A 27,597-nucleotide genomic window follows, 5' to 3' on the forward strand; every position below is an offset into this window, starting at 1 on the left:
ATGTTACCCAAGGAACTTTTAATAAAGAGGAAATCTCTTACAAGACAAAATCAAACATTGGGCCTGTCGTGTTTAGTTATGACAAAGCCCCCACATCTTAGATTGCCTCATTAATCTCACCAGATGATTGCGCCAGTATGTTTTGAGTTAGTATGCTTTTTAAAGATAGGCATTTATTAAAGAATGGAGTTGCACCAGAAAAGAAATCCTCAATAGAGCTGAAGTCCCTGAGTGGAAAGAGACCTTCCAAATTGTTTCACCTGAAGAAGAAGAGGGAGAGGGGAGAGACACATCACCGCTACACTTGACGTTAGCTAAAAACTCCACCTAACAGTTCATATTCAAGTCTTTCTCTTAGTGTTTTCCCTCTTAGTTTTAAATGACCAGTGAGGTGCAATGTTCCAATAAAATTAAGACTTCCTGTGACATGATCACTATTCAGGTAGGTAACTAGACTGGAATAAATCAAGTGTAAGACATGGAGAATCTGCGGCACTTTCATCTCCCTGCAAATCCCCTTATTCATTTCCTCACACATTTAGCTTGAGGAGAAGGTATGCATTAGGTACAATTTATTAATGAGAGATCTTTAAACTGAAAAACAGTCAAACTTGAATTTTGCTTCAAAGCTAAGAATGTCAAGGCTATGGTACACAGCTGCATGTGTGGGGTGGATACACAGAGGCCTGAGTCAGTCTAGGACTTGGCACCTGAAAATTTTAAAGGAAGAAAAGAAAGGGACAGGAAAGAAAGAAAGGAAACATTGGTGGAAAACTTGAGTCTGGGACACCTTCAAAGTCTTTGAACTCTGATAGCTTTCTATGATGCAAATCTTTCCATACTTGTTAAAAACACAAGCCATTTCCCTGGGGGTCAGAGAAGGACTCCTGTTGCTTACTTTGTACTTCCAGTCTACTTAGAAATACCCTGACACTGATCCTTCTGGTAGGAGTTTAGTTCTGTCTGTTCTGAGGACAATCATGAGGTATTAAAACAAGTAAAAATGAAAAATAAAGATAAAAAAGGTTAGTCAAACATCACAAAGCAGTTTCAAAGTAAGGCCAATTTTTTTTAACTGACAAGAATTTCAGTCAACATTTTCTTTCTTCACCTTAAACTTGTGTCGTCCTTCAGAACAAGAAGCTAGAATTCAAACACAATTGGCCTGCCTAAACATTGATTGCACGCGTGCCTGCTAAGTCACTTCAGTTGTATCTGACTCAGTGCAACCCTATGGACTGTAGCCAGCCAGGCTCCTCTGTCCATGGGATCCCTCAGGGAAGAATACTGGATTGGGTTGCCATGCCTTCCTCCAGGGAATCTCAGACCCAGGGATCAAACCTGCATCTTTTATGTCTCCTGCCTGGGCAGGCGAGTTCTTTACCACTAGCGCTACCTGAGGGTGAGATCATTTGTATAAGTTATTTCCTTAAAAAGGTGCCCACTGTGCAAGAAACCAAGCCTAGAGTCATTAATTACACTCTGCTGATAGTAAGATTCATTGACTGTTTTAACAAAATACAATGATCCCACTTTTCTTTATTCCCTTCCCCGTTCCCCATCTTCCACCATCATTCAATTTGGAATAGACTACTAGTTTGCTGCAGCTGCTAAGTTGCTTCAGTCGTGTCCGACTCTGTGCAACCCCAGAGACAGCAGCCCACCAGGCTCCCCCGTCCCTGGGATTCTCCAGGCAAGAACACTGGAGTGGGTCGCCATTTCCTTCTCCAATGCATGAAAGTGAAAAGTCAAAGTGAAGTTGCTCAGTCATGTCTGACTCTTCGCGACCCCATGGGCTATAGCCCACCAGGCTCCTCCGCCCATGGGATTTTCCAGGCAAGAGTACTGGAGTGGGGTGCCACTGCCTTCTCCGGACTACTAGTTAAGTTTGACTGTCATATGTTAAACTAAACTAATAGTCGGGACTTCCCTATAGCTCAGATGGTAAAGAATCTGCCTGCAATGCAGGAGACCCCTGGGTCAGGAAAATCACCTGGGGAAGGAAATTGCAAACCACTCCAGTATTCTCAGAGAATTCCATGGACAGAGGAGTCTGGTGGGCTACAGTCCATGAGGTCGCAAAGAGTCAGACACAACTAAGTGACACACACATAAACTAACAGACACGTCAAACGGAAAAGAGGTTTCCAAATAACTGAACTAATCTGGACCATGATTCTACTGTATTTTTATGTGCCATTTTATTCTCTTATTTGAATGCTGATACAAGATTTCTGTTGTTGTTCTATTGACTTGTTGTATGTTGACTGCCATATATGTAGTGGTCAGATATACTTTTAAAAGTTCAAACTAATCAAAAATAGAATTATCATTGTAAAATTAGTAATTTATCTGCTTCTTATACCTTGAAACTATCTGACCTACAAAAATTATTAATTACACAAAGGAAAAGGGAACTAAACTTACATCATCCATTTCTGTCTTCACTTTAAATTCCATCTCTTTCATATTTTTTGTACTCAGAGTATTTGCTCTAGAATGAAAGCATATATGAAATACATAATTTCCAAGTTATTACATTAATCACGACAAAGTAAAAAGGATGAGTCACTTTATTATAACAATTAGAAAGTATCCAGAGTGGTTTCCATGCTACATCCCAGCTGTTCATAAGACACTGGTAAATGTGTATCTCTCTGGGATCCTCAGAAATAAAGTAACAGCTGCTGCTGCTGCTAAGTCGCTTCAGTCGTGTTTGACTCTGTACAACCCCATAGACAGCAGCCCATCAGGCTCCCCCGTCCCTGGGATTCTCCAGGCAAGAGTACTGGAGTGGGTTGCCATTTCCTTCTCCAATGCATGAAAGTGAAAAGTGAAAGTGAAGTTGCTCAGTCGTGTCTGTGGACTGCAGCCTACCAGGCTCCTCTGCCCATGGGATTTTCCAGGCATGGGTACTGGAGTGGGTTGCCATTGCCTTCTCCAAAAGTAACAGCACAGACATCTAAACAGAGATTTTTAAAATGTAATTTATCTCACCTGGACTCCCAGCTATCATATCTTTAAGGCATAGGAGGTAAATTGACAAAAAAGAGTGAGCAATAAGGGAAAAGGCTAGAAAGTATACGGTTTTTCAGAAATCTTGTGTAAAATACAGGAAGTAAAGAGAGAATCAATAACAAGATAGGATCAGATAACACTGTGCATATATATATATATATATATATATATATATATATATATATATAAAGAGAGAGAGAGAGAGAGAGAGAGAGAGAGAGAGAGCAAGAGAGACTCTATAAGGAGTTCATGATCTGAGCCACAGTCAGCTCCCAGTCTTGTTTTTGCTGACAGTATAGAACTTCTCCATCTTCAGCTGCAAAGAATATAATCAATCTGATTTTGGTATTGCCCATCCGGTGATATCCATGTGTAGAATCATCTCTTGTGTTGTTAGAAGAGGGTGTTTGCTATGACCAATGCATTCTCTTGGCAAAACTCTGTTAGCCTTTGCCCTGCTTCATTTTGTACTCCAAAGCCAAACTTACCTGTTACTCCAGGTGTTTCTTGACTTCCTACTTTTGCATTCCAGTCCCCTATGATGAAAAGGACATCTCTTTTGGTGTTAGGTCTTGTACATCTTCATAGAACTGTTCAACTTCAGCTTCTTCAGCATTGGCGGTTGGGGCATAGACTTGGATTACTATGATATCGAATGGTTTGCCTTGGAAACGGATAGAGATCATTCTGTAAGTTTTGAGATTGCACCCAAGTACTGCATTTCAGACTCTTTTGTTGACTATGAGGGCTATTCCATTTCTTCTAAGGTATTCTTGCCTGCAGTAGTAGATATAATGGTCATCTGAAGTAAAATCACCCATTCCAGTTCTTTTTAGTTCACAGATTCCTAAAATGTCAATGTTCTCTTGCCATCTCTTGTTTGACCACTTCCAATTTGCCTTGATTCATGGACCTAACATTCCAGGTTCCTATGCAATACTGCTCATTACAGCATCGGACTTTACTTCCATCACCAGTCACATCCACAACTGGGCATTGTTTTCACTTTGGCTTCGTCTCTTCATTCTTTTTGGAGTTATTTCTCCACTCTTTTCCAGTAGCATATTAGGCATCTACTGACCTGGGGAGTTCATTTTTCACTGTCATATCTTTTTGCGTTTTCATACTGTTCATGGGGTTCTCAAGGCAAGAATATAGAAGTGGTTTGCCATTCTCTTCTCCAGTGGACCACGTTTTGTCAGAATGCTCCACTATGACTCATCCGTCTTGTATGCAGGTCAAGAAGCAATGGTTAGAACTGGATGTGGAACAAAGGACTGGCTCCAAATTGGGAAAGGAGTACACCAAGGCTGCATATTGTTATCCTGCTTATTTAACTTATATGCAGCGTATGTCATGTGAAATGTGGGGCTGGATGAAGCAAAAGCTAGAATCAAGATTGCCAGGAGAAATATCAATAACCTCAAATATGCAGATGACACCACCCTTATGGCATAAACTGAAGAAAAACTAAAGAGCCTCTTGGTGAAAGTGAAAGAGGAGAGTGAAAAAGTTGACTTAAAACTCAACATTCAAACAACTAAGATCATGGCACCTGGTCCCATCACTTCATGGCAAATAGATGGGGAAACAATGGAAATCATGACAGACTTTCTTTTCTTGGGCTCCAAAACCACTGCAGATGGTGACTGCAGCCATGAAATTAAAAGATGCTTACTCCTTGGAAGAAAAGTTATGACCAACTTAGACAGCATATTAAAAAGCAGAGACATTACTTTGCCAGGAAAGGTCCATCTAGTCAAAGCTATGGTTTTTCCAGTAGTCATGTGTAGATGTCAGAGTTGGACCATAAAGAAAGCTGAGTGCTGAAGAATTGATGCTTTTGAACTGTGGTATTGGAGAAGACTCTTGAGAGTCCCTTGGACTGCAGAGAGATCCAACCAGTCCATCCTAAAGGAAATCAGTCCTGAATATTCATTGGAAGGACTGATGCTGAAGCTGAAACTCCAATACTTTGGCCACCTGATGCAAAGAACTGACTCATTTGAAAAGACCTTGACACTGGGAAAGACTGAAGGAAGAGGAGAAGGGGACGACAGAGGATGAGATGTTTGGATAGCATCACTGACTCAATGGACATGAGTTTGAGTAAACTCCGGGACATGGTGATGGACAGGGAGGCCTGGCATGCTGGATTCCATAGGGCCACAAAGAGTCAGATGTCACTGAGTGACTGAACTGAACTGAACTGATAGACTCTATAGAGATAAAACTTTAATTTTTAAGAATATATTATTTCACAAAGAATTTCAAAAGAAGGATGAGATGTTAGTAGAAGCTTTATCAAATGGTGAACATTGAGCAAAGCAAACAGAAAAATAATCAAAATATGGAAGGGCCTTACAGATGGTTAGTAAAAAACAAAAAGAATGTACTTTTTAATAAGCTATGTAGAAAAAGTAGGTAAATTAATACAACTTTGGAAAAGTTAAATTTGAGGTTATTTAACTTTTGAAATGATTACATTGCTGTATGGTTTATGTCTCATTAGATACTATAAACATTCCCTTAATCAGAAAAAAGTAACTCTAATGCAGTATATGGCTATGATGCTAATTTATTCACTTTAATAGATTTTATATATTCTATTTTATAGCTATAACAAAATACTTCTCCTCCACTAAGACCATTTCTTCTCCATTAAGACCAACATTGTTATATATCACACGTAGATTAAAAAATTCTCTTTCTAGCTCTAAATCTAAAAACATGAGATTATAATACTGTCTATTCCACAGAAATAAAAGTATATGACAACACCATATATGTTGCTGCTGTGTCAGAATAAACAGCATATAAATAATATCTTACCTTGGGAAGCGACCAATCACGATAGCTGTGGTACACACAACACCAAACAGCAGCCCAACATTGGCAGCAAAACATATTGTAAATATGTATGTACTGACCCATATGCCCTGAAAGAGAACAGGAGACAGAATATATGGGTCCTTTGGTATGCTCCTCTTTCTCCCAATTGCTAAGTTCCTCGCAGTCTTGTTCTACAACATTCCTGTGATGAAATCTCTCTGCAAGAATAGAGGACTAGGTGGATGTGGAGTATATCTCTCTCCAGAAATGCATCAGGAATACATCTTCAGATGTAGAAGATCTCGCAGAACACCAGCTGAGTACTGGCAGGAGTCCCTGACCAGGACCAGGAAAGGAATATACAGATCCACACAAAACTGGAGGACAGGGAATCCTGGTGTGTGGAAGTCCATGGGGTCACAAAGAGCTGGATACAACTTAGTGACTGAACACTGACAATGGAAGAAGAAGTGAGAAAGAAAGGGCCTGAGAAAAAATGCTGTAGCAATTACAGTTGAAAGCTTCTCTAACATGGGAAAGGAAATGGCCAAACAAGTTTAAGAAGCACAGAGTTTCACATAAGATAAACTCAAGGGGAAACACATCGAGACACTTATAATCAAACTAACAAAAATTACACCCAGAGAAAAAAATACTAAAAGCATCAAGGGGAAAAGCAACAGGTAAAATAAAGAGAACCCGTATAAGGTTAATAGCTGATCTCTCAGCAGAAACTCTGCAGGCCAGAAGGGAGTGGCAGGATTAGATCTAAAATTATGAAAGGAAAAAACTTACCATCAAGATTACTCTACCTAGCAAGGATCACATTCAGATTTGAGGCAAAAACCTAAAATTTTACAGACAAGCAAAAGTCAAGAGAATTCAACACCACCAAATCAGCTATACAACAGATGCTAGAGGGACTTCTAAAAGCAGGAAACACAAGAGAAGGAAAAGACCTACAAAAATAAACTCAAAACAATTAAGAAAATCCCCAAAGAAACATATATACCAATAATTACTTTAAATGTAAATGGATTAAATGCCTCAACCAAAAGACACAGACTGGCTGAATGGATACAGAAACAAGCCCCCTACAGATGCTGTCTACAAGAGACACTTCAGACCTAGGGGCACAAACAGATTGAAAGTGAGAGCATAGAAAATGGTATTCCAGGCAAATGGAAATCAAAAGAAAGCCAGAGTAGCAATTTGCATATCAGACAAATAGACCTTAAAATAAAAAACATTACAAGAGGTAAGGAAGGACGATACATAATAATCAAGCTATCAATCCAAGAAGAAAATAGAACAATTGTAAATATTCACACACCCAACATAGGAGCACCTCAATACATAGGCAAACATTAACAGACATAAAAGGGAAATCAATAGTAACAATAATAATAGGGGACTTTTCCACCAATGGAGATCAACCCTGGGATTTCTTTGGAAGGAATGATGCTAAAGCTGAAGCTCCAGTACTTTGGCCACCTCATGCAAAGAGTTGACTCATTGGAAAAGACTCTGATGCTGGGAGGGATTGGGGGCAGGAGAAGAAGGTGACGACAGAGGATTAGATGGCTGGATGGCATCACTGACTCAATGGACGTGAGTCTGAGTGAACTCCGGAAGATGGTGATGGACAGGGAGGCCTGGCATGCTGTGATTCATGGGGTTGCAAAGAGCCGGACACGACTAAGCAACTCAACTGAACTGAACTGAACTGACAGATCATCCGGGCAGAAAGTTAATAAGGAAACACAAGCTGCAAATTACACATTAGATCAGATGAACCTAATGGATATCTTCAGAGCATTCCATCCAAAGCAGAATACACTTTCCTCTCAACTGCACATGGAACACTCTCAGGATAGGTCACATCTTGGGTCACATATCAAACTTTACTAAATTTAAGAAAATTGAAATTGTAACAGGTATCTTCTCTGACCAAAATGCTATAACAGTTGCTATTAATAATAGGAAAAAAACTGTAAAAAAATACAAACACATGGAGATTTAAACAATACACTTCTTAATAGCCAAAAGGTTACTAAAAAGATTTCTTAAATACCTATAGACAAATGACACTGAAAACACGATGACCCAAAACCTATTGGGAAGTTCTAAGAGGGAAGTATATAGCGATGCAATCCTATCTCAAGAATAGGAAAAAATATCAAATAGACAAACTAATGCAACTGGGAAAACAACAAAAAACAAACAAAAAAACACATAGAAAGTAAGTAGAAGTAAATAAATCATAGAGATGAGAACAGAAATAAATAAAAAAGAAATGAAAGAAAAAATGCCAAAGATCAATAAAACTGAAAACTGGTTCTTTGAGAAGAAAAACAAAATCCATAACCCATTAGACAGACTCATCAAGATAAAAAGAAGGAAGACTCAAATGAACAAAATTAGAAATGAAAAATGAGAGATTGAAACAAACTAATGCAGAAATACAAAGGATCATAAGAGACTACTACAAGTAACTCTATGCCAATAAAATGGACAACCTGGAAAAATATGGACAAATTCTTGGAAAATCACAACCTCTAAGACTGAACAAGGAATAAACAGAAATATGAACAGATCAATCTCAAGCATGGAAATCGAAATTGTGATAAAAAAAAGACATCTCCCAAAATACAAAACCCAGGGCTACATGGCTTCACAGGTGAATTCTATCAAACGTTTAGAGAAGAGTTAATGCTGTTCCTTCTTAAATTCTTCCCATAAAATTGCAGAGGAAGGAACACTAATGAACTCATTCTAGAAAGCCACCATTACCCTGATGCCAAAACTGGAAAAGACATCACAAAAAAGGAAAATTACAGGTCAATATCAAAGGTGAACACAGATTAAAAATTTCTGAACAAAATTCCAGCAAACAGAATCTAACAACACATTAAAAACATCATGCACCATGATTAATTTGGGTTTAATCCTATGGATACTTCAATATATGCAAATTAATCAATGTTACACACCATATTAACAAATTGAAAGATAAGAATCATATGATATTCTTGATAGATGCAGAAGAAGCTTTTTACAATATTCAGCACCCATTTGTGATAACAATTTTTCAGAAAATGGGCAGAGATGGAACCTATGTCAACCTAATAAAGGCCATATATGAGAAACCCACAGCAAATATTATTCTCAATGGTGAAAAGCTGAAAGCATTTTCTCTAAGATCAGGAACAAGTCAAGAGTGCCCATTGTTACCATTATTTTTCAATATAGCTTTGGAAGTCCTAGCCATGGCAATCAGAGAAGAAAAAGAAATAAAAGGAATCTAGATGAAAAAAGAAGTAAAACTCTCACTGTTTACAGATGACATGGTACTATACACAGTAAACCCTAAAGACACTATCAGAAAATTACTAGAAGTTATCAATGAATTTAATAAAGTCACAGGATACAAAATCAATACACAGAAATCCCTTGCATCCCTATATATGAACAATGATAAATCAGAAAGAAAAATTAAGGAATCAAATTCCATTCTCTATTGCAACACATAAAATAAAATAAAAGACCCAGGAATATACCTATCAAATGAGACAAAAGACCCGTATGCAGAAAATGAAGACACTGGTGAAAAAAATCAGAGATGACACAAACAGATGGAGAGATATTCTTAGACTGGGAGAATGAATATTGTGAAAATGACTATACTAACCAAAGTAATTTAGATTCAAAGCAAACTCTATCAAATTAACACTGACATTTTCCACAGCACTAGAACAATAAAATTTACAATTTAAGAAAGCTGAGCACTGAAGAATTGATGCTTTTGAACTGTGGTGTTGGAGAAGAATCTTGAGAGTCCCTTGGACTGCAAGGAGATCCAACCAGTCCATTCTGAAGGAGATCACTCTTGGGTGTTCTTTGGAAGGAATGATGCTAAAGCTGAAACTCCAGTACTTTGGCCATCTCATATGAAAAGTTGACTCATTGGAAAAGACTCTGATGCTGGGAGGGATTGGGGGCAGGAGGAGAAGGGGACGACAGAGGATGAGATGGCTGGTGGCATCACTGACTCGATGGACGTGAGTTTAAGTGAACTCCAGGAGTTGGTAATAGACAGGGAGGCCTGGCATGCTGTGATTCATGGGGTCGCAAAGTCGGACACGACTGAGCGACTGAAATGAACTGAACTGAACTGATGGAAACATAGAAAGACTCCAAATAGCCAAAGCAATCTTGAGGAAGAACAATGGAGCTGGAGGAATCAATTTTACTGACATTAGACTATACGCTACAGCTGTAGTGATCAAGACAATATGGTACTCACATGTCCGACTACCTCTCAGAATCCTTCTTGCTGGCATACATCTTGGCTGAGCAATGCGTGTGCCACCAGGAAACACCAGGAAGGAGTCAGAATGATTGGCCAAAGACAACCTGGAAAGTAATACTGTCACCATAAAACCTAAGACTGTGAGCCACGTGGCAGAGCAGTTCTCCTGGATTCCTTTACCCTACTGCTCTCCACTCAGGCATCCCTTCCTAATAAAGTCCCCTGCATTGTCATAAAAAATAAATAGATAAAAGAGCATGATATTGACACAAAAACAGAAATATAGACCAATGGAGAAATGATAGCCTCTTCCAGAAGCCATGCTGGGAATACTGGACAAGTGTAAGTACATGTAAAAAAAATGAAATTGGAATACTTCCTAATACCATACACAAAAATAAACTCAAAATGCATTAAAGACCTAACTGTAAGACCAAAAATCTATACAACTCTTAGAGGAAACATAGGCAGAACACTCTTCAACATAAATCACAGCAAGATCCTCTTTGAACCACTTCCTAAAGTAATGAAAACAAAAATGAAACATAAACAAATAGGACTAATTTAACTTAAAAAAAAAAAGGCTTTGCACAGCAAAGGAAATCATAAACAAGATGAAAAGACAATCCTCAGAATGGGAGAAAATAGTTGGAAATGAAATAGCTGACAAAGGATTAATCTCCAAAACATATAAGCAGCTCATGAAGCAAGCTCAATATCAGAAAAACAAACAACCCAATCTAAAAATGGGCAGAAGACCTAAACAGACATTTCTCTGAAAAACACATACAGCTAGCCAGCAAACACAGGAAAAAAAATGCTTAACATCACTCATTATTAGAGAAATGCAAATCAAAAGTATAATGAGGTATTACCTTACACTAGTCAGAAATGCCATCATAAAAAAATCCACAAAAAATAAATGTTGGAGAGGATGTGGAAAAAAGGCAAACTTCTTTCATTGTTAGTGGGAAAGTAAATTGGTACGGCCACTATGGAGAACATTATGAAGATTTCTTTACAAACTAGGAATAAAAATACTATAAGACCCAGATATTCCACTACTGGGCATATGCCCTGAGAAAACCATAATTCAAAATGGCTCATGTACCCCAGTAGATATTGCAGTGGAATTTACAACAGCAAGGACATGGAAACAACCTGTCCATCAACAGATAAACAGATAAAGAAGTTGCAGACAATGGAATATTACTTAACCATAAAAAGGAGCAATTCTGAGTCAGCTCTAGTGAGGTGGATGAACCTACAGCATATTAAACAGAGTGAAGTAAGTCAGAAAGAAAGAAACAAATATCATATGTTAATGCATATACATGGGATCTGAGAAAACTATAAATTATTAACTTATTTGCAGGGCATGAATACAGATGCTGACAAAGAGAAGAGACTTGTGGACAAAGAGGGTGAAGGAGAGGATGGGATGAACTGAGAGAGTAGCATTGAAACATTAATATACATTAATATATGCAAAATAGATACCTAGTGGGAAGTTGCTGTATAACACAGGAAGCTCATACTTGTGCCCTGTGACAACCAGGGGTGGTGGCATGGGTTGGAAAGTGGGAAGAAGGTTCAAGAAAGAGGGGACATACGCATCCTTATAGCTGATACACATTGTTGTATGGCAGAAAGAAACAGCATTCTAAAGCAATTATTCTACAATGAAAAATAAATTTTATATATTTTTATAAATTAAATTATATATGTGTGTGTGTGTGTTAGTCACTCAGTCATGTCCAGCTCTTTGCAACTCCATGGACTATAGGCCGCCAGGCTTCTATGTCCATGGGATTCTCCAGGCAAGAATACTGGAGGGGATCGCCATTCCCTTCTCCAGCAGATCTTCCAGACCCAGGGATCAAACCCCGGTCTCCTGCATTGTAGGCAGATTCTTTACCATTTGAGCTACAGGGAGATATATATCTCCCTGTATATATATATATATATATATACATATATACACACATATATATACATACATATATACATATATATATACACATATATACATACATATATATATATACACACACACACACACACACACACATACATATATACACACACCATATAACTGACCCATTTCACTACTGGGTTATTACCTGAGAGAAATAAAAATATATGTTCACACATACACACAAAGTCCAGAAACACAGAAACAAAGCCACACTCCACCAGACTCCCTGAGGCAGAGGTTAATGGAAAGGCAAAGTGAAAAAGTGCAGTCTTTATACAGAGATGCTGCCCACCGCTAAGTCAATCCTCTATTTAAATCTAGTTAAAATCTGTAAATTGTTGGTTTATGTGTTTGGTTCAAAAGCATGCCATAATTTTCCATTATTTTCTCATTTAATATAATAATATTACAAATAAAACTGTGAATATTTTTGGTCATTTTCAATAGCATTCTCTTTTCTAGGATTGCTATAAAAAGAATTACGGTAGCTTACTACTAATGATGCCTAAGGCTCTCTTTTTTATTTATTAGGGTATAGTTCGTTTACAACGTTGTGTTAGTTTCTGCTGTACCACAAAGTGAATCAGCCTGTAAGTATACATTATTTTGCCAATACATGTCTAGTCAAAGCTTTGGTTTTTTCTCACATATGGATGTGAGAGTTGGACTATAAAGAAAGCTGAGTGCTGAAGAATTGATGCTTTTGAACTATGGTGTTGGACAAGACTCTTGAAAGTCCCTTGGACTGCAAGGAAATCCAACCAGCCCATCCTAAAGGAAATCTGTCCTGAATATGCATTGGAAGGACTGATGCTGAAGCTGAAACTCCAATACTTTGGCCACCTGATAGGAAGAACTGACTCACTGGAAAAGACCCTGATGCTGGGAAAGATTGAAGGCAGGAGGAGAAGGGGACGACAGAGGATGAGATGGTTGGATGGCGTCACTGACTCAATGGATATCAGTTTGACTAAGCTCTGCGAGTTGGTGATGGAGGGAGGCCTGGCATGCTGCTGTCCATGAGATCACGAAGAGTCAGACACAACTGAGCAACTAAATTGAACTGAACTGAACTTTTACATATATCCCCACCCTCTTGGATCTCACCCATCCAGATCACCACAGTGCCCTGAGCTGGGCACCCTGCACTGCACAGCAGGTTCCCATCGGCCTTCTACCTTACACACAGTAGGGCATCTATGTCAGTCTCATGACCCAACCTACCCCACCGTCTGCCCCACTGTGTCCACATGTCCAGTCTCCGCATCTGCATCTCTGTTCCTGCCCTGAAGGTAGGTTGATCGGCACCATTTTCCTACATTCCACATACATACATTATTCTAAGATATTTGGTTTTCTCTTTCTACATATTTCACTTCTTATGACAGTTTCTAGGTCAATCCATATCTCTACAAATGACTCAGTTTTGTTCCTTTTTATAGCTGAATGATATTACATTGCATATATACATATATATATGTATACATATATATAGTTTTTCATTTGCTAAGTCATGTCCAACTCTGCAACCCCATGGATGGCAGTACGCCAAGTTTCCCTGTCCTTCAATATCTCCCTGAGTTTACTCAAACTCATGTTAGTTTGAGTTAGTGATGCCATCTCATCCTCTGACACTTCCTTGACATCTCTCCCCTTCCATGATGATAATGTCCTCCCCTTTATGTGATTAATGAGTTTCTTATAAATACCTTTATCATGGGATTATCAATAACTTGTTACATAACTTTGCATCTTCTCAGTTTTTCTATTTCCACGTGATCACCTTAAAGAAGTCATGTTCCTTCACCAGCCTGGTTAATTTTGGCCTCTTGGACGGCCTAAAAAATACTATTGCTTCAAGTCTCAGTTCCCATTTCAGCTGTGCTGTAACTCTTCTGTATTAACCCAGTCCAAATTAACCTTTTAGCTTCTACTTCTCTCCAGTACCAAGTTCTGACTTTTGCTTCTGTTATGTTGTATCGTGCCTCACATGACAGTTACTGTGTCTGTGTCTGCATGCTGCACAGATATTAGTGTCTGAAGAGGATAAGTACTTCTTTATTCATCTCTGCACTTCCACATAACACCTAGTATTGTACCTTGGTAGAAGCTCAGTAATATTGAGATTTAAGAGGAGCATTATTAAATTAGGCACCAGCATAAATAATCCTCCAACGTCTCTCCGAGTAAAGAACTTGAAGGAGGAGTACACAGACAGTTGCATTTCAATATGATAAATGCCGTGATAGAGCTAAGCAGAGTCTACTCATGAAATAGCTCACCCATTTGTGGGAGGGAGAAAATACCGAATGTTCTCACATAGACGCATTTCTCTAGAACAAGCATAATAAAAACTGATGCTAGTAGAATCCATATTTTATAGTATAATTTAATCTGTTCCTTTCTATTATGTTGTTAGCCACTCAGTCGTGTCTGACTCTTTGCAGCCCCATGGACTGTAGCCCACCAGATTCCTCTGTCCATGGAATTCTCCAGGCCAGAATACTGGAGTGGGTTGCCATTCCCTTCTCTAGGGGATCTTCCTAACCCAGGGATCAAATTCTGGTCTCTCACATCACAGGCAGCTTCTTTACCACCTGAGCTGTGAGAGAAGTCTGTTCCTAGTAATATACTATTAACATAATATTATTATTCTCAATGTAACTCATTTAAAAAACAAATCATTTTTTCAAACAAAGTATTTAGAATGAATATGGTCACCATTTGGAGAAGGAAATGGCAACCCACTCTAGTATTCTTGTCTGGGAAATCCCATGAACAGAAGCGCCTAGGGAGCTACAGTCCATGGGACTGTAAAGACTTGGACATGACTAAGAGACTGAGCACATGGTCACTATTAATATGTTTATCCTATGTCAATGAAGCATCTGTTTCTTAGAAATTAATGCTGGCTTCTCATATATGTTATATATAGTCATATTTCTATAAGCTGTTTCTTGATGATCTTAACTTCTATAATCAATTCATAATGGAAATTGGGAATTCACAAACCATTCAAGTGATAATATTTTTTTTAAAGTTCTTAAATAGCACATCAATCAAAACTTGATACAATTCCATTTCTGTTCTTATGAGGACATTTTAAATTTTCATGTCTTAAGAATTTGAAAAAAATTATAGTTTGTAAATAAGTAAAAACTATTTGTAAAATGTAAGCCTCAAATGGCTAAAACTATCTTCTGCAAATGAAACTATTAAAGCTTATTTTGTAACATGTGTTTAAGCCAAGAGAGTAATTTTAGGTCAAACTTCTACTTACCCAGTCAATTTTATCCACATTCCAATATCTTTTTAAATCTCGAAACTGTATTAGCATTCCCTTCAGTCCCACAACAATAATACTTGCAAGAACACACTACAAATAAAAAATAAGCTGATGAAGATGTAAGATAAACATTTTAATCTAAATTTAAAAGAATCAAGGTATTTTATGTCTTTGATTTTTAAATACTTACTAGAGAAAAGTTATCATTTAGAAGACTAAAGTAATATTCATTTTGTTTAGAACTAACCTATTATTGTACTTTAAGAGCATAATATCAATTCTAGAAAAGTCACAGGGTAAATTTTATTCCATTCTTAAAAAAAAGGAAGAAATAAAAAGAAAAGTAGTGAATTATAAGGGTGAATGTGATAAGACTGAATGTTCTCTTAACTTTATAATAATTATTCATTGCCATTTGTTTGCAATTTATTGCAAACATTCAGTATACCATGTATTTCTTTAATCATCAGTATAAATTATCTGGTTGCATCAGAATACATTTATAAGTCTCTTGAGAAATAAACTTGATTATTGGAAGATCCTCTCATGAAAATGATTTATTCTTAGTACATGAATGAAGAATTAGAACAAGAACTGTCTCTGGATCCCTGAAGACCAGTATCTTGCTGTAGTGTCCCAGGTTTGTGAAAAGCAAGGCAGATACCCGTACTAATGTTCTGAGTCACTTTGTATAAAGATGTATCAAGGGTGGCAAGAAATATTTTGTTCCCTACTCTCTTGCCCAGCACGCATTTTCTCAGAGTCTAAATTTTATAAAATTCTTCCAAAGTCTATTTCTTATAACAGAGATTGCTTAGTTCTACCTTCCAACTGAATACAGAATAAATCTAATTAAATGAAAACAGCCATAGTACCCTCCCATACTTTACCCATCAGTTGGGTTCTTTCTACCTCTCCTCTATACAACCATTACTTATGTCACATAACTTTTCATATTTAGGATTATTGAGGTTGTTCTTCAAAGAAATGTTTAAAATGGAATGATTCTCATTAATGTTAAATTTTAAAATTAAACAATTAAAAGTATTACTTACCATGGGCAGCCAGTAAAGCAAAGGCCCTATTGTATAGATGACTATCAGGACAAAAAGGCAAGATATTAGACAAGCCACCTGTAAAATACAAGACAGGCAGAAAAAGAAATCCTTGAATTTTTTTGTTATTCCAAAGTTATAGGGGGGAAAAGATCATTCTTAGTTCTTCCTGATAAGAAGAAACAAAATGCTGGCACGTGATCGTTAAATTATATAGACTGTTGTTACCTATATTTTGTAGTTGAAGGAACCCAAATGTGACAGCTGACAAACCATTACAATCAAATGAAGTCAGCAATGAGAGAAAAGCAATTCTACACAAAGAAATAGGACACCATCAACTATTATCACACACCACAATTTTTGTTGTTTGTTTAATGGTGAAAATGACACTTCAATTGTACTTAAGACTACTGTTGTTCAGCCTGACCTCCCTTCTCATTTCTTACTTATGTGGGTAATAACTGAATACACACAGCTTTAGAAGTTTTCTGGGCTGATGACAAGTTTCCACAGAAGCCTTTGTGCTCTTCTTAGGAGTCCTTCATTACTGTGAAAAAGTTATATGGGATTATGGAAGCAGTCTCTACAGTGAAATAAACAATTTTATTAATCTTAAAAAATCATTAGTATTGTGTTTTAACCAACTCAGTATGTTGACAAAAGGCAATTCAAAACAGCTCACTTCTAACTAAGCTCCACTTGATGGAGAACCAGTTTCACATAAACAAATGTTCATGTCTTAATAGAAACATTTAGCCAAACTGTCAGCCTACCAAGAGAAAAGAGGCTTTCACAGGACCAAAAAGATACCTGAAATATAATTATGGAGGAATCAAAGGAAATAAAAGCATATTGGAGTGGTTAAAATAAATATATAGACAAATAATCAATAGTAAGGTCTCAGAGCAACTTGAGTTCTCAGACACTGCTAGTGGGACTTAAGATATGGTGCAGCCACTTCCAAAAAACGTTTGGCAGTTTCTCATGAAGTAATGTCTGACCTAAAACTACCTAAGAGAAATGAAAACATATGCCTATCAAAGTACATGTAAATATTTATAGCAGCTTTATTCATAAACACCAAAACTATAAGAATTAAATTGTTTACCAATTGGTGAATAGATAAATTCTGGTACATCACTACAATAGAATACTACTCAGTAATAAAGGGGCTTCCCTGGTGGCTCAGAGGTTAAAGCGTCTGCCCACAATGCAGGAGACCTGGGTTTGATCCCGGGGTCAGGAAGATTCCCCTAGAGAAGGAAATGGCAACCCACTCCAGTATTCTTGCCTGGAAAATCCCATGGATGGAGGAACCTGATGGGCTACAGTCCACCGGGTCGAAAAGAGTCGGACACGACTAAGCGAATTCACTTTCACTTTTCACTTTCAATAATAAAGAGAATAGAGTATTGACACATGTAAGAGCATGGATGAAACAAAATCATAAAACTAACAGAAAAAAACTGATACAAGCTCCTTCCATATTTAGTGGAACTCCTCTACAGCATTCAGTTCAGTTCAGTTCAGTTCAGTTGCTCAGTCGGGTCTGATTCTTTGCAACCCCATGAACCGCAGCACACCAGGCTTTCCTGTCCATCACCAACTCCCGGAGTTTACCCAAACTCATGTCCACTGGGTCAGTGATGCCATCCAACCATCTCATCTTCTGTCGTCCCCTTCTCCTCCTGTCCTCAATCTTTCCCAGCATCAGGGTCTTTTGAAATGAGTCAGCTCTTCACATCAGGTGGCCAAAGTATTGGAGTTTCAGCTTCAGCATCAAATCCAGTGAATATTCAGGACTGATTTCCTTTAGGATGGACTGGTTGGATCTCCATGCAGTCCAAAGGACTCTCAAGAGTCTTTTCCAGCACCACAGTTCAAAAGCATCAGTTCTTCGGCACTCAGCTTTCTTTATAGCCCAACTCTCATATCCATACGTGACTACTGGAAAAACCATAGCCTTGACTATGGACCTTAGTCGTCAAAGTAATGTCTCTGCTTTTGAATATACTATCTAGGTTGGTCATAGCTTTTGTTCCAAGGAGTAAGTGTCTTTTAATTTCATGGCTGCAGTCACCATCTGCAGTGATTCTGGAACCCCAAACACTAAAGTCTCACTGTTTACATTGTTTCCCCATCTATTTACCATGAAGTGATGGGACCAGATGCCATGATCTTCATTTTCTGAATGTTGAGCTTTAAGCCAACTTCTTCACTCTCCTCTTTCACTTTCATCAAGAGGCTCTTTAGTTCTTCACTTTCTGCCATAAGGGTGGTGTCATCTGCCTATCTGAGGTTATTGATATTTCTCCCGGCAATCTTGATTCCAGCTTCTGCTTAATCCAGCCCAGCGTTTCTCATGATGTACTCTGTATATAAGTTAAGCAAGGAGGTTGACAATATGCAGCCTTGATATACTCCTTTCCCGATTTGGAACCAGTCTGTTGTTCCATGTCCAAGTCTAACTGTTACTTCCTGATCTGAAAACAGATTTCTCAGGAGGCAGGTCAGGTGGTCTGGTATTCCCATCTCTGTCAGAATTTTTCACAGTTAGTTGTGATCAACACAGTCAAAGGCTTAGGCGTAGTCAAAAAAGAAGTAGATGTTTTTCTAGAACTCTTGCTTTTTCGATGATCCAGCAGATGACGGCAATTTGATTTCTGGTTCCTCTGCCTTTTCTAAATCCAGTTTGAACTTCTTTAAGTTCATGGTTAACGAACTATTGAAGCCTGGCTTGGAGAATTTTGAGCATTACTTGACTACCATGTGACGTAAGTGCAATTGTGCGGTAGTTTGAGCATTCTTTGGCATTGCCTTTCTTTGGAATTGGAATGAAAACGGACCTTTTCTAGCCCTGTGGCCACTGCTGAGTTTTCCAAATTTGCTGGCATATTGAGTGCATATTCATAGCATCATCTTTATGCTTTGAAATAGCTCAACTGGAATTCCATCACCTGCACTAGCTTTGTTCGTAGTGATGCTTCCTAAGGCCCACTTGACTTTGCACTCCAGGATGTCTGGCTCTAGGTGAGTGGTCACACCATCATGATTATCTGGGTCATGAAGATCTTTTTTGTAGAGTGTTTCTGTGTATCCCTGCCACATTTTCTTAATATCTTCTGCTCCTGTTAGGTCCATACCATTTCTGTCCTTTATTGAGCTCATTTTTGCATGAAATGTTCCCTTGGTATCTCTAATTTTCTTGAAGAGACCTCTAGTCTTTCCCATTCTATTGTTTTCCTCTATTTCTTTGCGTTGATCACTGAGGAAGGCCTTCTTATCTCTCCTTGCTATTCTTTGGAATTCTGCCTTCAACGTATATATCTTTCCTTTTCTCCTTTGCTTTTCACTTCTCTTCTTTTCTCAGCTATTTGTAAGGCCTCCTCAGACATCCATTTCGCCTTTTTGCATTTCTTTTCCTGGGGATGGTCTTGATCACGGCCTCCTGTACAACATCACAAATCTCTAATCATAGTTCTTCAGGCATTCTGTCTATCAGACCTAATCCCTTAACTTTATTTCTCACTTCCATTCTATTATTGTAAGTGATTTCATTCAGGTCATACCTGAATGATCTAGTGGTTTCCCCTACTTTCTTTAAGTCTGAATTTGGCAGTAAGGACTTCATAATCTGAGCCACAGTCAGCTCCAAGTCTTGTTTTTGCTGACTGTATACAGCTTCTCCATCTTTGGCTGCGAAGAATATAATCAATCTGATTTCGGTGTTGACCGTCTGGTGATGTCCATGTGTCGAGTCTTCTCTTGTGTTGTTGGAAGAGGGTGTTTGCTATGACCAGTGCGTTCTCTTGGCAAAATTCTATGAGCCTTTGCCCTGTTTCATTCTGTACTCCGAGGACAAATTCGTCTGTTACTCCAGGTGTTTCTTGACTTCCTACTTTTGCATTCCAGTCCCCTATAATGAAAAGGACATCTTTTCTGGGTGTTAGTTCTAGAAGGTCTTGTAGGTCTTCATAGAACCGTTCAACTTCAGTTTCTTCAGCATTACCGGTTGGGGCATAGGCTTGGATTACCGTGATATTGAATAGTTTGTCTTGGAAACGAACAGAGATCATTCTGTCATTTTTGAGACTGCATCCAAGTATTGCATTTCGGACTCTTTTGTTGACCATGATGGCTACTCCATTTCTTCTGAGGGATTCCTGCCCACAGTAGCAGATATAATGGTCATCTGAGTTAAATTCACCCATTCCAGTCCATTTTAGTTTGCTGATTCCTAGAATGTCGACGTTCACTCTTGCCATCTCCTGTTTGACCACTTCCAATTTGCCTTGATTCACGGACCTGACATTCTAGGTTCCTATGCAATATTGCTCTCTACAGCATCGGACATTTTATTGACGAAAAAGAAAGATAAAGAGCTAGCTGATTTTATTTGGATAGAAAGTGAGAGACAGGCTGGATGCAGAAAATGATCACAGAGTGTGGAAAGGAAGCCTGAGAAGGAAGAAGTTTTAGACATAGTCAGGATTAACTAAATTTAGATTGAAGTTAACTAAGTGGGTTTGTTAAGTAAGCCAATGCATACTGGAAGTTGATTTCTCTTTCTATTAAAAGTGCTCCTTTGGGATAACAGATTCTATCAGTTTCTGTACCCTTAAGTGATCTATATTTATTTTCTTTTAATTATTTTTGTGACTTTGGTTAAATAAATAGTTATTGTTTCAGTGACCTATGATCCTGCTGTGTTTTTAAATAATTTTGGTATTTCTAACACACTTCCCAAATATCAAAATCCAACTAAAGCACTTTTAATCTCCAGATAACTCTGGGACACTCTGAAGAAACATCTATGAGATATCTCAGAGAGGAATGTTAAACTAAGTTTATTTGGCATTTTTAATTCAGATATACAGTCAAATAATTGAAAATAAACTTGAGGCTATATTGCAAGAATAAATACCATTAATATAGATATTCTAGAATTTATAGAAAGTGAAGTCACTCAATCGTGTCTGACTGTTTGCAACACTATGAACTGTAGTCCACCAGGCTTCTCTGTCCATGGGATTTTTCCAGGGAAGAATACTGGAGTGGATTGCCATTTGCTTTTCCAGGGGATCTTCCCAACCCAAGGTCGAACTCAGGTCTTCCATGTTGCAGGTAGACTCTTTACTGTCTGAGCCACCAGGGAATCAGAACTTATACAGACACCCTAACAGCCAATATGTTCTGATAAAATGTTATCACTGATAATTCTAATTATTATCCTAAAATGTTATGTGTTACAGAAATATTCAAGTTTCCTGCTAATTACACTGTACTCAAGTCTTTACCCATGATGTTTTAAGTTATATCCTTGATAGACAATCATAAGTTTACACTGCTTTTACAAAATAAACATTTTTCAAGAAGACTCATAAAAAGAACCTTTTAAACAAATGTAAGTTTCTGATAGCCTTTAGACAATGACACTGAACTGGGTAACAAATGATGAACTCTAATGGAAGACCTGATTACTTCATGCAGACCAACAGGAATAAATTCGGTTCGGTTCAGTTCAGCCGCTCAGCCGTGTCCGACTCTTTGCGACCCCATGAATCGCAGCATGCCAGGTCTCCCTGTCCATCACCAACTCCCGGAGTTCACTCAGACTCACATCAATCGAGTTGGTGATGCCATCCAGCCATCTCATCCTCTGTCATCCCCTTCTCCTCCTGCCCTCAATCCCTCCCAGCATCAGACTCTTTTCCAATGAGTCAACTCTTCTCATGAGGTGGCCAAAGTATTGCAGTATCAGCTTCAGCATCATTCCTTCCAAAGATCCCAGAGCTGATCTCCTTCAGAATGGACTGGTTGGATCTCCTTGCAGTCCAAGGGACTCTCAAGAGTCTTCTCCAACACCACAGTTCAAAAGCATCAGTTCTTCGGCGCTCAGCCTTCTTCACAGTCCAACTCTCACATCCATACATGACCACAGGAAAAACCATAGCCTTGACTAGATAGACCTTAGTCGGCACAGTAATGTTCCTGCTTTTGAATATACTATCTAGGTTGGTCATAACTTTTCTTCCAAGGAGTAAGCATCTTTTAATTTCATAGCTGTAGTCACCATCTGCAGTGATTTTGGAGCCCCCATAAATAAAGTCTGACACTGTTTCCACTGTTTCCCCATCTATTTCCCATGAAGTGAGGGGATCGGATGCCATGATCTTCGTTTTCTGAATGTTGAGCTTTAAGCCAACTTTTTCGCTCTCCTCTTTCACTTTCATCACGAGGCTTTTTAGCTCCTCTTCACTTTCTGCCATAAGGGTGGTGTCATCTGCCTATCTGAGGTTATTGATATTTCTCCCGGGAATCTTGATTCCAGCTTGTGTTTCCTCCAGTCCAGTGTTTCTCATGATGTACTCTGCATAGTAGTTAAATAAGCAGGGTGACAATATACAGCCTTGACGTACTCCTTTTCCTATTTGGAACCAGTCTGTTGTTCCATGTCCAGTTCTAACTGTTGCTTCCTGACCTGCATATAGGTTTCTCAAGAGGCAGGTCAGGTGGTCTGGTATTCCCATCTCTCTCAGAATTTTCCACAGTTGATTGTGATCCACACAGTCAAAGGCTTTGGCATAGTCAATAAAGCAGAAATAGATGTTTTTCTGGAACTCTCTTGCTTTTTCCATAATCCAGCGGATGTTGGCAATTTGATCTCTGGTTCCTCTGCCTTTTCTAAAACCAGCTTGAACATCAGGGAGTTCACGGTTCACGTATTGCTGAAGCCTGGCTTGGAGAATTTTGAGCATTACTTGACTAGTGTGTGAGATGAGTGCAATTGTGCGGTAGTTTGAGCATTCTTTTACATTGCCTTTCTTTGGAATTGGAATGAAAACGGACCTTTTCCAGTCCTGTTGCCACTGCGGAGTTTTCCAAATTTGCTGGCATATTGAGTGCAGCACTTTCACAGCATCATCTTTCAGGATTTGAAATAGCTCCACTGGAATCCCATCACTTCCACTAGCTTTGTTCGTAGTGATGCTTTCTAAGGCCCACTTGACTTCACATTCCAAGATGTCTGGCTCTAGATGAGTGATCACATCATCTTGATTATCTGGGCCGTGAAGATCTTTTTTGTACAGTTCTTCGTGTATTCTTGCCACCTCTTCTTAATATCTTCTGCTTCTGTTAGGTCCAGACCATTTCTGCCCTTTATCGAGCCCATCTTTGCATGAAATGTTCCCTTAGTGTCTCTAATTTTCTTGAAGAGATCTCTAGTCTTTCCCATTCTGTTGTTTTCCTCTATTTCTTTGCATTGATTGCTGAAGAAGGCTTTCTTATCTCTTCTTGCTCTTCATTCAGATGCTTATCTTTGCTTTTCTCCTTTGCTTTTTGCCTCTCTTCTTTTCACAGCTATTTGTAAGGCCTCCCCAGACAGCCATTTTGCTTTTTTGCATTTCTTTTCCATGGGGATGGTCTTCATCCCTGTCTCCTGTATAACGTCATGAACCTCAGTCCATAGTTCATCAGGCACTCTATCTATCAGATCTAGGCCCTTACATCTATTTCTCACTTCCACTGTATAATCATAAGGGATTTGATTTAGGTCATACCTGAATGGTCTAGCGGTTTTCCCTACTTTCTTCAATTTGAGTCTGAATTTGGTAATAAGGAGTTCATGATCTGAGCCACAGTCAGCTCCTGGTCTTGTTTTTGTTGACTGTATAGCGCTTCTCCATCTTTGGCTGTAAAGAATATAATCAATCTGGCTTCGGTGTTGACCGTCTGGTGATGTCCATGTGTAGAGTCTTGTCTTGTGTTGTTGGAAGAGCGTGTTTGCTATGACCAGTGCATTTTCTTGGCAAAACTCTATTAGTCTTTGCCCTGCTTCATTCCGCATTCCAAGGCCAAATTTGCCTGTTACTCCAGGTGTTTCTTGACTTCCTACTTTTTCATTCCAGTCCCCTATAATGAAAAGGACATCTTTTTTGGGTGTTAGTTCTAAAAGGTCTTCATAAAACCGTTCAGTTTCTTCAGCGATACTGGTTGGGGAATAGACTTGGATAACTGTGATACTGAGTGGTTCGCCTTGGAGACGAGCAGAGATCTTTCTGTCGTTTTTGAGATTGCATCCAAGTACTGCATTTTGGACTCTTTTGTTGACCATGATGGCTACTTCATTTCTTCTGAGGGATTCCTGCCCGCAGTAGTAGATATAATGGTCATCCGAGTTAAATTCACCCATTCCAGTCCATTTTAGTTCGCTGATTCCTAGAATGTCGATGTTCACCCTTGCCATCTCTTGTTTGACCACTTCCAATTTGCCTTGAGTCATGGACCTGACATTCCAGGTTCCTATGCAATATTGCTATTTACAGCATCGGATCTTGCTTCTATTTCCAGTCACATCCACAACTGGGTATTGTTTTTGCTTTGGCTCCATCCTTCATTCTTTCTGGAGTTATTTCTCCACTGATCTCCAGTAGCATATTGAGCACCTAATGACCTGGGGAGTTCCTCTTTTGGTATCCTATCATTTTGCCTTTTCCTACTGTTCATGGGGTTCTCAAGGCAAGAATTCTGAAGTGGCTTGCCATTCCCTTCTCCAGCGGACCACATTCTGTCAGACCTCTCCACCATGACCTGCCCATCTTGGGTTGCCCTGCAGGCATGGCTTGGCTTCATTGAGTTAGACAAGGTTGTGGTCCTAGTGTGATTAGATTGACTAGTTTTCTGTGATTATGGTTTCAGTGTGTCTGCCCTCTGGTGCTCTCTTGCAACACCTACCAACTTACTTGGGTATCTCTTACCTTGGGCGTGGGGTATCTCTTCACGGCTGCTCCAGCAAAGCACAGCTGCTGCTCCTTACCTTGGACGAGGGGTATCTCCTTACCGCCGCTGTTCCTGACCTTCAACGTGGGATAGCTACCCCGTGTCCAAGGTCAGTGGCGGCCAGGAGGAGCTACCCCGTGTCCGAGGTCAGGGGCAGCAGCCTAGAGTGCCAGGCTGCGAAGGTGCAGGAAAGGCCAAGAGGAGCTACTCTGTGTCCGAGGTCAGCGGCGGCGGCTGGGAGGAGCTACCCCATGTCCGGGTCAGTGGCGGCTGGGAGGAGACACCCCACGTCCGAGGCCAGGGGCGGTGACCCTGAGGAGTCACCCCGAGGCCAGGGGCGGCAGCTGGGAGGAGCCACCCACGCCCGAGGCCAGGTCCGGTGGCGGGAGGAGCAACCCGAGGAGTGGTGGCTGCACAAGCACAGGAGGAATCAATTACATGGGACTAAATAAATTGATAAATATGATCTATAACTTTGATTTTAAAACATACTTCCTCGAATCTGTTTTCTGGTAAACCTTTTTCTCTTATGTCATGATCTAAAACAAGCTGATAAAATATGTCTTTGTAAGCAAAGATAAAACATTTATCTTTTACTCTCTACATTATCCTGTCAGAATTTGGCTTCTGTAGCTGGTTCTCCTTCAGAGTTGATGGTTTACTGGAACTAGACTGCAACTAGTTATACTAATCATTGTTTTAACTTGCTGCTTATTTCCAAATTTTTTGTGCATTGTGTCTCTGCTACACTATGCCTTTGTCAGTGTTATTAGCTACATTACTTATATCTGTCTATTTTATAAGACTGTTGTCTCTTACAGTGTGTAACCAAGCCTCCAACAAATGTAGGTGACTGGGCAACTTGAAACAATTGATCAGACATATAGTTCTGTATGCAATCAATAACTGTAATAGTGTGATTCTAGCTATGGAAAAGGCAACAAGGGAAATATCTCCTGGATCATAATAGGTTAGAAGATAGACCATACAGAGAGTCTTTTATTATTATCTATCAGTAGGCTTAATCCAGAAGTTAATACCTTGAGTTGTATATCAAGAATTTTCACCTAATCTGGGATCAGCTTCCCAGCACTGTGGAACAAAAATTGGTCATGAAATATCTCCCAAATATTGGTCAAATTCCTGACCAAGGGGAGGGACTGAAAAATGGAGTATTTCTTGCCATATCAGTGCACAAGGATTGTCACAGTCATCGGTGATTGCAGTCCTCCCCTGTGAGCTTCCGGCCCTAAGGGCACTTAGGAAAGAGAACTACTGCAACCTGGCAGCCAGCAGACCGCAATCACACCCTAATGGTGAGCCTCAAGGAAGCCCGGGCTGTGAGAAACCCGGGCCGCCGGCCCCAGAGAGCGGAGACGCACGTGAAAAGAATGATTTCAATGAGCCAGGACTCTAGCATCTTCCCTTACATAGAAAACAGCCGAATTCCTTACCTTGAGATATCTGTCTTCCTTTAATTAACAACAATCTTTTGACGTTCAGACTGCCTCCCCTTTAACCTGGCTCCTCCCCTTGCCTCCTCAGAGCAGTTGTATCAGGGTTACTTGAGATGCCTGAAGTCTTAAGAATTCCCACTGGATAAAACATAATTCTAAACTTTTAGGTTGTGAATATTTTTTAAGTCCACAACCTACCTATACCTGTAGACACGGCTGGAGGGAGAAGAACATGCTAGTCATTTCCTTCCTAAGTAGTTTTCAAAGAATGCAAAGAATGTCTAGCACTCACAGTCTGCACAGCTTTCTGGAAAGCGGCGGAATGGCAATAAGAGTTCAGAAAGTGGTGAAACAGAAAAAGGACACCTGGTAACTGAGGCTAGATTAAGTAGGATTTAAACGAAGTTGGAAGCAATAAGACAAATTCTGAAAGAATAAAGGAATATAGTTTGGCAAATTAGGACCCAGGGGCAATCTCAGTGCCACAGAAACCATGCCAGCCCTCATTTTCAGCTGTGGCTGAGCTCTGCCTGCAACAGGCGCTGCCTCTCACCCTTCATGGCTTGACTGTGCCTCTCAAACTGCCCGAAGAACACTGTGTCTGCTTTGTTGGAAGCAAAAAAATAATAATAATAATAATACAGGGCAATAAGGGTGGGGAGGGCTACAGTGCTTTCTCCCCTAATTAACATTCTTTAAAGGCAAGGAAAGAAGAGAGACCCACCACACTTATTTGTGCTATATATCTAGGCAGCACCAAGACTTTCTTATTCTTAAATAGCCATGTTCTGCATGCCACATCTAAAGGAAATCACAATAAAAACGTTCTGACATGTGGAGGACAGAAATGTCTTTGGGCCTTTGACTATGGCACT

At 39.3% G+C, this 27,597-nt stretch overlaps 1 protein-coding gene across 1 annotated transcript in view; it reads right to left on the reverse strand.

Moving 5' to 3' along the window:
* Positions 1-27,597, reverse strand: part of SLC26A7 (solute carrier family 26 member 7) — a 146,878-nt gene that overhangs the window by 33,197 nt on the left and 86,084 nt on the right. The window contains exons 9-12 of the mRNA XM_052651652.1: positions 16,482-16,559; positions 15,421-15,516; positions 5,851-5,957; positions 2,428-2,494 (exon numbers count right to left, since the gene is read on the reverse strand). Coding sequence (XP_052507612.1) covers positions 2,428-2,494; positions 5,851-5,957; positions 15,421-15,516; positions 16,482-16,559 — 348 coding nt within the window. The remainder of the gene's footprint in view (positions 1-2,427; positions 2,495-5,850; positions 5,958-15,420; positions 15,517-16,481; positions 16,560-27,597) is intronic.

Source organism: Budorcas taxicolor, chromosome 14 (assembly GCF_023091745.1).
Source record: "Budorcas taxicolor isolate Tak-1 chromosome 14, Takin1.1, whole genome shotgun sequence".
NCBI classification, from domain to species: Eukaryota; Metazoa; Chordata; class Mammalia; order Artiodactyla; family Bovidae; genus Budorcas; species Budorcas taxicolor.